Source organism: Gigantopelta aegis, chromosome 10 (assembly GCF_016097555.1).
Source record: "Gigantopelta aegis isolate Gae_Host chromosome 10, Gae_host_genome, whole genome shotgun sequence".
Taxonomy (NCBI): domain Eukaryota; kingdom Metazoa; phylum Mollusca; class Gastropoda; order Neomphalida; family Peltospiridae; genus Gigantopelta; species Gigantopelta aegis.
In genome coordinates this window covers 48,642,077-48,654,468 of record NC_054708.1, presented here as the reverse complement: position 1 = coordinate 48,654,468, position 12,392 = coordinate 48,642,077, and the positions used below count along the sequence as shown (strand labels likewise).

Sequence of the window (12,392 nt, the reverse complement as noted above, 5' to 3'; positions counted from 1 at the left end):
TCTTATTTATCCTATTAGAATTGTATGGGTTTTTTTTTAGGGGGATTTGGGGGGGGGGGGCGTTATGTTTTTAATTTGTGCATTTTCAGTTTCATATATTTTAGGATGTTAAAAACATTTAGTACTCGCTTTAATAATAGCATACTCGGGTTCTTTTTCTGTCATAAGACATTTATACTAATGGTAATAACAAATTAAATAAAGTACAGCAGATAATGATCAACTTTTTCTTTACATAAAACACTTTCTTGGCTATTAATTGAATTAATATCAATGTTCGATGTATATTTTTCAGTTTTATCAAGATACTCTAGAAACATCTGAAGAAAAACCCGAGGAGAAGGCCGAGGTGGAAAGCACGTCTCCCACAGAAGACATGGATACATCTGAGAATGGCAGCACCACATCAACAGTGACAAAAGGTAGTGATGAACAGGAACAAGAAATGGATAAAGAAAATAAAGACACCACTGAAGACAAAGGTATGCCATTATTGGTTCTATTCAGAGTTGAAGCATATTAAATATGAAGATTTTTCTTCATCTGCCCATTTAGTGGCTTAGCTGTTCGTCATTTCTCTTCAGGCTGACAGAAAAGTTTGTTTTGTTTAACAACACCACTAGAGCACATTGATTTATTAATCATTGGCTATTGGATGTCAAACATTTGGTGATTTCGACATAGTCTTAGAGAGGAAACCCACTACATTTTTCCATTAGTAGCAAGGGATCTTTTATATGCACTATCCCAGACAGGATAACACATACCATGACCTTTGATATACCAGTCGTGGTGCACTGGCTGGAACAAGAAATAGCACAATGGGCCCACCGACGTGGATCGATCCCAGACTGAGCACTTTACCACTGGACTACACCCCGCACTCCCCAGGCGGAAAGGTGCTAGGTTCGCTTCTCAATATCAGCTCCAAACTAGAATGAGTTCTAATAGCACTTCTCTGTTTCTAACCAATGACAACAAACCATTAACATCTCAAGCATGGAAATCAGCGGGTTTGTCAATTTTTAAGTCCGAAACTGAACAGATCTCTACTGGTAGTTACGTTAACTTAAGTTCGTTTTTGCTCTACTGTTTTGTTGATGAGTTTGTTTGTTATTTAACAGATAACACAGAGCCGGCGGTCAAAACTGAAGAAGAGAACAATTCTGAAAGCGTGTCCTCATCAGAGCCAAAAGGGGTCCTAACCACAGGAGCAACAAAGCGGAAAAAGCCAAAAAAGACTGTGTCTTGGGCAGCTGATGCCCAATTGAAGCAAACCTTTTACTTTGAGCTGGATGAAACTGAGAGAGGTATAAACAATTACTTAAATTTAGTGAAATCCAAAAAGGTGGCATATTAGCGACATAAAATGTTAGTGAGGTCGGTATATTATCAGACATTAAAAAATGAGCTTAAATTGTAGGATCAGCTGAAAATACTTTTGATATATCTTGCCATTATGCAGTTTACAGATAATTACATTTAGTAGAAAATTGCAGTAATATGCATACTAACTAACTATTGTTATCACCAATAGCATGTAACCATTGTTGTATGTTCAGTTAGTCACGACCAAAATAATCAAGCAAATGTTTCTCAGAACAGTCTTTAAATTTTGCATAATGAAATATTACTGTTTTGTATGGCCATGCTAAATTCAAAAATGTGCCCCAAAATATGTTAACTTTTTAATAAAAGCTTTTCTTGAATGTTAGCTGCCATGAAGATTTATTTAAATGGGGTTTAAACGTGTTTATTGTTTCGCCTTTACCGAGTAGAAAGTAAATATTACTTTACCAGCAGCAGGGACGATGGTCTCTTAACTTTTGTGTTCAGCTCAACATTAAAGTTTCGCATTTAGCTTCATTTCTCATAAAACTATAAAGTCCTGTGTCAGTGAAACAAGGTTTATAGTTGCACCTATAGATGTTCATCATAATGCATGTTGGGGGAGGGGAGGGGAGGGGGGGGTGAATTTTGAAATTTTATTTGAATTTGGATTTTTATTATTAATTAATTAAAAATTTTTTAATATGTATTGAGATAACATCTATGGATGCAATTGTTAGCAACATCGAATAAATTTACTTTGTGGCATTTTTGTTCAGTAGTACATGTAACTTTTTATCTTATTTGTAGAAAATGTTAACAGGCCCAAAAACTTCAATGAAATGAAAAAGCAAGAAGCCCACTTGGATAAAAAGGTATGAAATTTATTTCATTTTAACTGATATTTTACTAGACCGCATTGAATCAATTAATCTGACATGTACGTTCAAACAACATTTATGTTAATTGGAAATTTAGGGATGCCAGATTTGGGGTAATATGATGTCATGTTTAGTACTTAAAGCTTAATGACAGTTATTATGGGGGATGCTCAAATAAAGGTTTATCTTTAGTAACATGCCTTTATATAGTAGCCATATTGCATTGATTATTTTATTTGTTTGTATGTAACATGCTGAAGAAATTGGTATATTGGGATGTCATTCATCACACTTAATTATTTGAAGAAATGAACAATTCCGACACTAACGTTTCGTTTTTGTCTTGATAAAATAAATGTTGACTGTATTAATTGTTGTATCATTATAGGCAATGGAGACTGCGAAACGGTTGATCAATGACAACATGGTGGAAATGATGCAGGTATGTAAAATGCCAGAGAGGATTCCTTGTGACGTAATAAAATTGTGTAAACATGTTACAATATTCATCAGTTTCACTTTTTAACAATATATTGCATATTGTATTTTGTCTCTAAAAGTATTTATTGTGGAATTCATCATCATGCATATTAGTATTTAAACATTGTGCATGGAGTTCTTGCTGTTAAGTATTTACAAAGTGGTATACTTTATGTGCCGTTTAAACTAAGAGTTTAAGTTTGAAGTGTTATCAGAATCAAGCATTACATATTCACATGTTGCTAGGATTCTAATTTAATGAAGTCTATTATCCTGATAAAGACAAAAACCAAATTCATCTATTTTTCAAGCAGGTTAAGAAAGATCCATTCTGAATTTATTGATGTGATTATATTTCATTTTAAGAAACAAAAATAATCCCCAAACCCAAAACATTGTAAACTGTTTAATGTCATATTTCTTGCACTGTACTGTACTATAAGTGTTATTTATATTGTAGTGGCGGCGTCCTCCTCCGCTGGATGTGGTTGGTGGTCTGGTAGATAGAGGTGCTAACAGCATTGAAAAAGATATCCAGAAAGCCAGGGAACAGAAAGTCCTTCAGGCAATATTTTTCACCAAAACCATGTAAGTAATATCCTTGCTTAAAATATGTACTAGACAAGATGTTGTCTCTGTTTCGTAGTCACAAGTTTTCAACTCGATTGTAGTTACAGAACTGGAAAACCCCCACCAAACGAACGATGCAGTACAACTCTTGTTTTGTGGTACTGAGTTTGGTTATTGCAAATAATTAATAAAACGAAATGAGATTTTCAATAAAATCAGTTAATGTAAACATTTTGTATTACAGCTTTGTAATATCATTGCCTACTAACAAAACAAAGGCACCTTTGGGCTTCTTGAGACTAAGTATCAATATAATTGTTTTGAAATTTGTGATTCATTTTAAAATTTACTGTTATTATTATTTATTTATTTTTTGTTTCCAGGCTTCCAGACGCTCCTGCTGAACCAGAGCCAGAACCGATTGAACCATCCCAGCCAAAAATCATCCCACTTGAAGATGTGAGTTCATTTATTCATCCAACAACATATAAATATTCCTCTGTTTCGGGCATTATTATTTTTTTATATATTTTTTATTAAACCTCTTACTTCATAATTTTCCCTAAGTAGTAATACAATATTTAAATCAGTTTTAACTCGACCACACATTCCATCAGTCACACTTCTGGAAATTCTGACTTCACATTAATGATAACTTTCTATCATTATATATGAGAAAGCTATAGGATATGCATTTTTTTATGGGTGGCTGTGGGTGTTTGTTTGTTTTTATGTTAATAGGTGTACAGGCACATATGAATTTATATCAATACTGTACCTATAAATGTGGGTAGTTGGACATGAATAGCACTGGGAACATTCAGTTGATTATTTTTTAAATTTTTAGATTAAAAATGAAAAGTCAGTTTGTGGTCATATTGATTAAATATGTTGCATGTACTAAGCCCTCTAAATATCTTATATCGGTTACATCTTGGTGTTTTCCTGTAACTAATACGTGATCAGGTTCATCAATCAGGTTCCCAATGCATGTTTCATCAAATTTTTCTCAGGCGACTGCATACTGTAACAAATAATACCAAAATGAAACAAATATGTATCTAATTATGTTTATTGTATTTCTTATGGCGTTAAATCTTACTGGTATCATTTTAATTGCATAACATCTAACAGGATTTCATATCATAGAAACTAAATGGGTCCTACTAAACTTCCAAATGAATTGACTGATCCATTCATCCTATTTTGCCTTCTGGTTGAAATTTCAGAATTCTGTTTATCCTGAAAAATGCCACATAACTACTAACTACAGTTTATTTCAAGAAATGACTGCTGGAATTTTAGGCACATTCTAAACAATAAATAATTAGCAAATTTTAGCGACATTACAGTCCTGCAAAAACAAAATACCTTTTTTTAATTATACTGGCTAAATAAAATTTAAGATCATTTTAAAACATTGCACAGAAAAGGTACCATTATTAAGACTTTTCAAAGCTTTGAAAATTTACAAATCAATACAAGACTTTTTAAAGGTAGCACCACAAGCTGAATCGATATCTGACCATAAAGTGTATTTTAACTTTACACTGAAGAAGTCTCTCATTCCCAAACTCTTTTAGAAGGTTAATTTGAAAAAACTAAGAACAAGACCTGTGCTAGGCAATGGAATGAAATTTTAATGTAATGCTATTTTTAGTCCCCTGACAGTCTTAACTGGAAGAGACTATGGAAACACCATCTTGTATTTGTTTAAAAAGGTTTAAAGTGTTGCAAACAACAAACATTCTGAGAGTACTGCTAAAGCAGAACATGTCCCCTACCGGGCTCAAGAAATGTTCATATCTCCTAGGTTCAAAGACTATAACTGTTAAAAATGAATCAATCCCTGAAAAACTATATGTTTGGACAGATGAATAGAAAGACAGATATGAAACCTAACCCTTCCAATTCCTAAGATATGGAAAATTATATACCAGCATAAAACAAAACAATATTTGAATAGAAGTACTGTATAAAAATTCAGAATGTAGAAAGAATATCTATATAAATCAACTTATTTTGACCATTTTATGATTTTTCAATGTATTTTGCCATGTTGAGTAAATTACAATGTTTTAGTTGTGCCATATGGTTGTATAAATTAATTGAATTTATGATGTGTTTTTGCTATGACATTACTGAACAATATCTCTCATTTTTTTTATAGGAAAGTAATTCAGGTGAGGAGTTTGTTCACACCTATGACAACGTGAAATCTGCACCAGTGATGTTGCATCCTTTACCGCCACCAGTCAATCTACAGAATGTGCCAATTGATCCGATGTCTCTACCATATGACCCCGAGTTTAATCCTCATGCTCCGATTGCCAACGCAAATGGCAGTTTCGAACTTCCTCCAGAGGTTGCCGGTGTCTTGGCATCGTTCCAGATTGCACAAGCCCCAGGAGAATCTCCCCAGAGTCTGGCCAACAACACACTAGCCAACGTTCAGCACATCTTACACACCTTAATGGTCAGTAGTTTGTTAAACAGTTATTTGAAAAACGGTTATAGGTTGTTTTGTTTAACCACATCACTAGAGCACATTGATTTTTTAATCATCAGCTACTAGATATCATACATTTGGTAATTTTGACAGTCTTAGAGAGGAAACCCACGGCATTTTTTCCATTAGTAGCGAGGGATTTTTTTTATATTCACCATCCCACAGACAGAACAGCACATATCACAGCCTTTGAATATACCAGTCGTGGTGCACTGGTTGGATTGAGAAATAGCCTATTGAGCCCACCGATAGGGATCAATCCCAGAGTCAGACCAACTGACTTCAGGCAAGCACTTTACCACCGGACTATGTCCAACCCCTTCTTTGAAAAGTACTTGCTTATAACTTCCATGTATTGCTTTAATAGTTGATATACATTTTTACCAAGTGATAGTCATGAAACTGCACATCTGACTTGTTTATTAATGACCGGCGTCGTGGCAGGCCACCGGTCTACAGGCTGGTAGGTACTGGGTTCGGATCCCAGTCGATACTGACTCCAAACCCTTAATGGGTAGGTGTAAACCACTTGCACCAACCAGTGATCCATAACTGGTTCAACAAAAGTCCCATGGTTTGTGCTATCCTGCCTGTGGGAAGCGCAAATAAAAGATCCCTTGCTGCTAATCGGAAGAGTAGCCCATTTAGTGGCGACAGCGGGTTTCCTCTCAAAATCTATGTGGTCCTTAACCATATGTCTGACGCCATATAACCGTAAATAAAATGTTGAGTGCGTCGTTAAATAAAACATTTCTTTCTTTGTTTATTAATGTGATACTGGAGCAAGGTAAACATTTTACTTGTTTGAAAGAGTTTTACGCTACTAATGAAGGTATTGTAATTGTGTAATATGCTCGAAATGAAATGGGGTTATGGAATGTATTACAAAATATTGAAGGAATTCATGTGACCATATGCTTATAAAACGTTTAAAGTCTAGACCCAAAGACTAATAGAGTCTGAGACATTAACACCATACAAACTGTATGTGATTGACTTCAAAGATTTGAGTCTAGACTCAAGTTTTATAAGCACAGGCCCAAGTGTTGGACTACCGTAATACTTCCTGCCTACTTTAAAAAAACCCACCAACTATGTTGTAATTATGATGTTTGTTCACTATTTAGCATTTGACATATGAGTCATCATGACTTTGTTCTTATAATTTCTTTGAACTGACGAATACTTTTATTGTCTACAGGCTGGACAAGATAGTAAAGCTACAGAGCTGATGGATAAATTGAGGCACGCACTGGAACCGTTCAAAAATCAGCTGCCAGGTAAGATGAAACTAATGCATGAGCTTTTGTCTTGCTTTGACAAAGTCAGAAGGTGAAAATTAAATATCTTATTTTTTCAGCGACCGTGTCAACTTCCATTGTGTAGCTCTAGCATTAAGTCTTTGTGTTTAGCTCCAGTTCTCACAAGCTACAATTCTGTGACCAGTAAAACTTGGCTTATAGATGGATTAGAGTATTATTGTTTGTGCATGTTAAGAATTTTTATTTTTTTATTATTATTTTTTTAAACATAAGATGAACATCTATGGATGCAATACCAAATATCGTTTATGGTAGTCGAGACATTTAACTCTGCAGAATTCTTTCTTCTATTTTTTTAAAATGTGCAAATTTTTGTTAAACAAGAGCCTAATTATGTATGGAACTTATAACAGATTGGCTGCATTCTTTTGGACATGCACAGACCATTCATATTATGCTAGCCATTTTATGTTGGATACAAACAAGTTACTTATCTAATGGTAGCTGAGAAAATTGGTAACCAAGAGCTTGCATGTATCATGAGACAGAAGAGCAGTATTTGGAAGAATATTCCCAAGTCTGCCATTTGCTTTAATATAAACTTTCAACCATGATATTGGTACATGACATATTTTTGTTGACCATGCAGCAATGATATTCTGTTCTGTTGATACCGTTACTCACAGTAGTTGTGCTCTGTTTGCAGAATACCTCCATGGATACTTCCAGCCTGGAGGACCCCAGCATGCAGGCATGGTGCCGCTAGGAGGTATGCCGTCACGACCTGGTCTCCTCGGCAATGCTCCACCCGGTTTCCATCCCATGATGCCGGGACCCCCACAAGGACTACAAGGTCCCCCTGGACCTCGTCCATGTTTCCCACTTCAAGGTATGGATTAATAGCAGAGCTTATATTGGTCATCTTGGAGTAAGACTGGAGTGGTTGTTGGTGTATTGTGGGGGGGGGGGGGGGGTGGTTGTGTTAAGTGTGAGGTTTTTTGTTGGGTGGGACTTTCTATTTGTGGTTATCAGCAAATATTGGATGTTTTGGGATGATATGAATTGAATTTTGACCATTATTTAAAATCTCCTGTTGATAAGTTCATTTGGGGGAAATGGTGTCTTTCAGATGAGGTTTCCTGGGAATTATCTTGATACTGTCTGATCTAGCTTGTAAATAGACCACTTATGTTATACATAATGTATACCCTTCAAAGTTTGCTGAGGATCACATATTTGTGATCATGGGAAAAGTTAGATTTGAATGCAGACATTGTTAGACTACTGACAGTCATGTCAGAATATGTCCACTGTGTTGGTGGGTAAGTAATGGTCTGGATCGGCTAGGCTGGTAAAACTAATCTCGATGTCATGCTCGGGGGAACACTGACAGATGTGTCCATTACTGGAATGAAATACTGGATCCCTACCTTTAACGATACACAGGTGCTTCAAGTCCTAGTTTCATCCTGATGGACAATACACATCTGCATAAGCTAGAATTGTTGATGACCATCTTCAACAGGAAACCAATGTGCAAATGGAATGGCCAGCTCAGTCTCCAGACCTCAATCCAATTGAAAATGCTTGAGGTCCAGCTATTGTCCTTGCAAGTCCTAGGATTGCACTTTTGGAGGAATGGAATTATCTTCCACAAATACAAGTTCAAAAACCTTTTGGGAGCAGCATCCAATGAGGACATCGTAGTACATCAGTTGGAGACATTTCATTGTTGTTCTATACTGGTCTTCACATGCAATTGCCAAAAATAGTTTTTAGGGAAGTGTTCATTCTTGTAGTGTATTTTCCCACTCTCTAAATGGGCCTTCCGATGCCATATAATCGTAAATAAAATGTGTTGAGTGTGTCGTTAAATGAAACATTTCTTCCTTTCCTCTAAATGGGCCAATATTTGCAATTTAATTGCATTCATTAAATGTTTACCTGTTGCACTTTTGTATTATTTAGCAATTAATGTCAAACTCTTAGGTGATCTGTAGCAAACTTTGAGGGGTATACATAATCATAATCCAATAAGCATAATCCAGTTTTCATTAGGTTTGTATTTACTATGTCCAGCATTGACAGAATGAAGCAAACTGTACATATTATTTTCATGTTTACAGGTCCTAATCAGTTTGGACCAGGAGATGACCAGTGGGGTGAGAACATTATGGGTGGACCACAAGGGCCAATGAGAATGCCTGGACCAGGCTTCCCAATGAGAGGCCCTTCCGGACCTCCAATGGGTGGACCGCGCGGTCCCCCACCCCGCATGATGAGAGGAAGAGGTGACAGTCGAGGTGGACGAGGAAGAGGTAACATCATTCATTTAAAACTATAAAAGAGTAGCCCATGTGGTGCCAGTGTGTTACTGCTCATAACACAATCTTATAATTAAAATGTGTTTGGTGATAGTCGAGGTGGACAGGGAAGAGGTAACATCATTCATTTAACACTGTAAAGGAGTAGCCCATGTGTAAAGGAGTAGCCCATGTGGTGTTACTGCAAACATTCAGGCACTAATCTAAGATTGTCTTTGAAAAAGTAGGCCTAGAATTGAATCCTCCCTTCCCATTGTTATTACTGTAGTTGAAGGAAGGAAGGAAATGTTTTATTTAACAACGCACTTACTGTAGTCGAGTCATCTTGTGACCTAACTGTTTTTCTAATCAGCAAGTTGTATTCACTTTCAGGTATACCTCCTGTTTGTCGTCACTTCATGGCCAAGAAGAAATGTCGGTTTGGAAACTCTTGTGGTTATTTACATCCTCAGCCTGATGGACCGCCACCATGAAAAATCTCAATTTTTAACACCTAATTGTAGGGCTTGGCAGTGCAAATCTGTTGCTTGTACATCTCGAGGTGGGTGAAGATGTGTTGACTGGTACATCATGCTCCGAGGGTGTCCTGAATGATGTCAAAATAAGTGCTAGCTACTAAAATGAAAGGTTCAGCAATGTACAACTTCGTACAAAGACGGAACGATGGGCAACTAGATGGCATCAAAAGTAAAATCTGTTCTTCCTGTATATGAATAAATCAGATAGATGTTTCTATGAAACATTGTGTCTGGTTAAATAAACGTTTGAAATACACTTTCCCTGTGGAGTGTGCTGTTCTTGTGATATCCTGTTCATGGCCTTTGAGATACGAGAGTTGGAATACTGGCCATGCAGAAAAAGAGGGAAGACAAATATTGTAAGATGCCATTGTGGAACCATTTGGTGTCTGACCTGATCATATTTAAGTGACGAACATGTCCAGTGGTTTACATCGCATTGCATAATTATGGAAACCTACCCAAAACCCAGATAATTTGGAAAACTGTGAACTTGTACTCTACAGATATACCAGTTTATTTATACATTTTTATCAATGGATGTATCGCCAAATGTTCAACTAATACAGGAACTGTGATGCTAAACAGGCCAGTATGCATAAAGATTGTGTTGTTGACATTATACCTTCACAAAGATACAATTACCACTCAGCAATTCAGGATAGCGAATGAAGCTAGTTTTAGTCAAAATGAGTGTTGTGAATCGTACAGAAATGTGAACGTTACAAGAAACATCTTACGAAAAAAAAATGCTTCCGATCAGTTATGAATATTCAGTATTTGTTGTGGTCTTGTCAGTATGTGAATATATAACAGTCACTGACCTGTTTTCATACAGTCTTAGTGTACTAGTGACAAATCTATTCATAACCACAGCATATGCAGGAAGATTATATCATTATACAGTGTGTTCGTAAACATAAAGAGAGTTTCCTGTCGACATATTTGAAGTCATTTCCATGTCTGATTTTGATTGTTGATTTGTTTGTTATTTGTAGTTGTTTGATGGTATAAGCTGTTTGGTGTGCATGAGAATTTGTATAAGTCGGTGTAAGTAGTGAAAATGCTGTCTATACATCATTTGTTTACATAAAAATCATTTTGATACACTACTCAAATGAATTGAGCTCAATAAAAATATCTATTTTTTAAGAACATTTAGTTTGTGTTTGTTATACATAGCTAGGTTTATTACAGAGTTGATTCTTCAGACTGGAAATTGTTTCAAGACAAGACAAGACAATAGGGTGTATGGAGAAAGGGAATGTATATTCCAGTTTATTACAAAATGTCGGTGCTTCCGACATTTATACTTATTCAGAACACATTTACGTAATCACAGAGGGATGAAATGAAAGATAATGGCACTAGTTCTCGGTGGATAAACCCCCATTTGGATTCCCCACCCCTCGTGTTCCACAATTCTTACATTAATTGATATTTTGTGTACTGTAATGTCTGTTGTGTGTGTATATAAAAGACCTTTTGCTGTTATTCAAATAACTGATATGGCAACAGCACGTTTCTTTTCTTTTTGGGAGGCCAATTACCACATTACACATCTTACCGGTTATTTCCATCAGTGAATGTGTTCAAACCTTGAATTCTTGTAAGAGGGGTGAGACATAGCCTAGTGGTAAAGCGCTCGCTTGACGCACGGTCTGGGATCGATCCCCATCAAAGGCTGTGGTATGTGCTATCCTGTCTGGGATGGTGCATATAAAAGATCCCTTGCTGCTAGTCAAAAAGAGTAGCTCATGAAGTGGTAACAGCTGGTTTGCTCCCTCGATATTTGTGTGGTTCTTAACCATATAACCGAAAATAAAATGTGTTGAGTGCATCGTTAAATAAAACATTTCCTTGCTTCCTTCCTTCTTGTAAGCATTAACAAGTACTCTTCTGAGGGGTAGATATGATGCAGTGGATTTTAGAAGAATAATTTACAAGTGCTGCAAGTACAAGATGATTATTTTACACTAATCCCAGGGCTAGCTCGGTCAGAAAACAATTTCGCCAAATTTTCTATTAAACTTTAAAAATTGCAGAAACGACATTTTTTAACAAAATATCAATAATTACATGAAATATTTCGCCAAATTGCAATAAAACTTGCCAATTGTTTTAGAAATTCACAAGTGGTGAATTTGGTGCGTGCCAAGCTAGCTCTGAATCCACACTTTTGTCTGCATTTTCCAATTTATCCATTATTAAATGTTTTAACATGACTGCCAAATTAACTTTTATTATACATTTTAAAATGAAAATATTTGTTAAATTGGCATGGAGTACTTTACAAAACTAATAACCAACAAAAGTACCAGTGAGGTACATGATGCACCCATCAGGAGTGATGGAAAACCATATCTACATCAATGAATATGTTGCGGGTATGATTCAATTCTAATGTGAAATTTTTGCAATGTGATAAATGAACAGTTTATTTTGGACCAACTACCATCCCATGTTGTTCTTAGTGTCACAGTGACCTAGTAATAGTACATGACACACCACCATCCCAA

The 12,392-nt window shown here is 36.0% G+C and overlaps 1 protein-coding gene across 3 annotated transcripts in view; it reads left to right on the top strand.

Moving 5' to 3' along the window:
• Nucleotides 1–11,025, top strand: part of LOC121384649 (serine/threonine-protein phosphatase 1 regulatory subunit 10-like) — a 40,470-nt gene extending 29,445 nt beyond the window's left edge. For all 3 annotated transcript variants that reach the window (XM_041515125.1, XM_041515126.1, XM_041515127.1), the window contains 11 exons: nucleotides 296–482; nucleotides 1,125–1,310; nucleotides 2,140–2,204; nucleotides 2,599–2,652; nucleotides 3,151–3,278; nucleotides 3,644–3,719; nucleotides 5,431–5,736; nucleotides 6,971–7,049; nucleotides 7,738–7,920; nucleotides 9,158–9,349; nucleotides 9,728–11,025. In XM_041515125.1, the coding sequence (XP_041371059.1) occupies nucleotides 296–482; nucleotides 1,125–1,310; nucleotides 2,140–2,204; nucleotides 2,599–2,652; nucleotides 3,151–3,278; nucleotides 3,644–3,719; nucleotides 5,431–5,736; nucleotides 6,971–7,049; nucleotides 7,738–7,920; nucleotides 9,158–9,349; nucleotides 9,728–9,828 (1,557 nt within the window). In that variant the 3' untranslated portion in view covers nucleotides 9,829–11,025. The remainder of the gene's footprint in view (nucleotides 1–295; nucleotides 483–1,124; nucleotides 1,311–2,139; nucleotides 2,205–2,598; nucleotides 2,653–3,150; nucleotides 3,279–3,643; nucleotides 3,720–5,430; nucleotides 5,737–6,970; nucleotides 7,050–7,737; nucleotides 7,921–9,157; nucleotides 9,350–9,727) is intronic.
• Nucleotides 11,026–12,392: the final 1,367 nt, after the last annotated feature.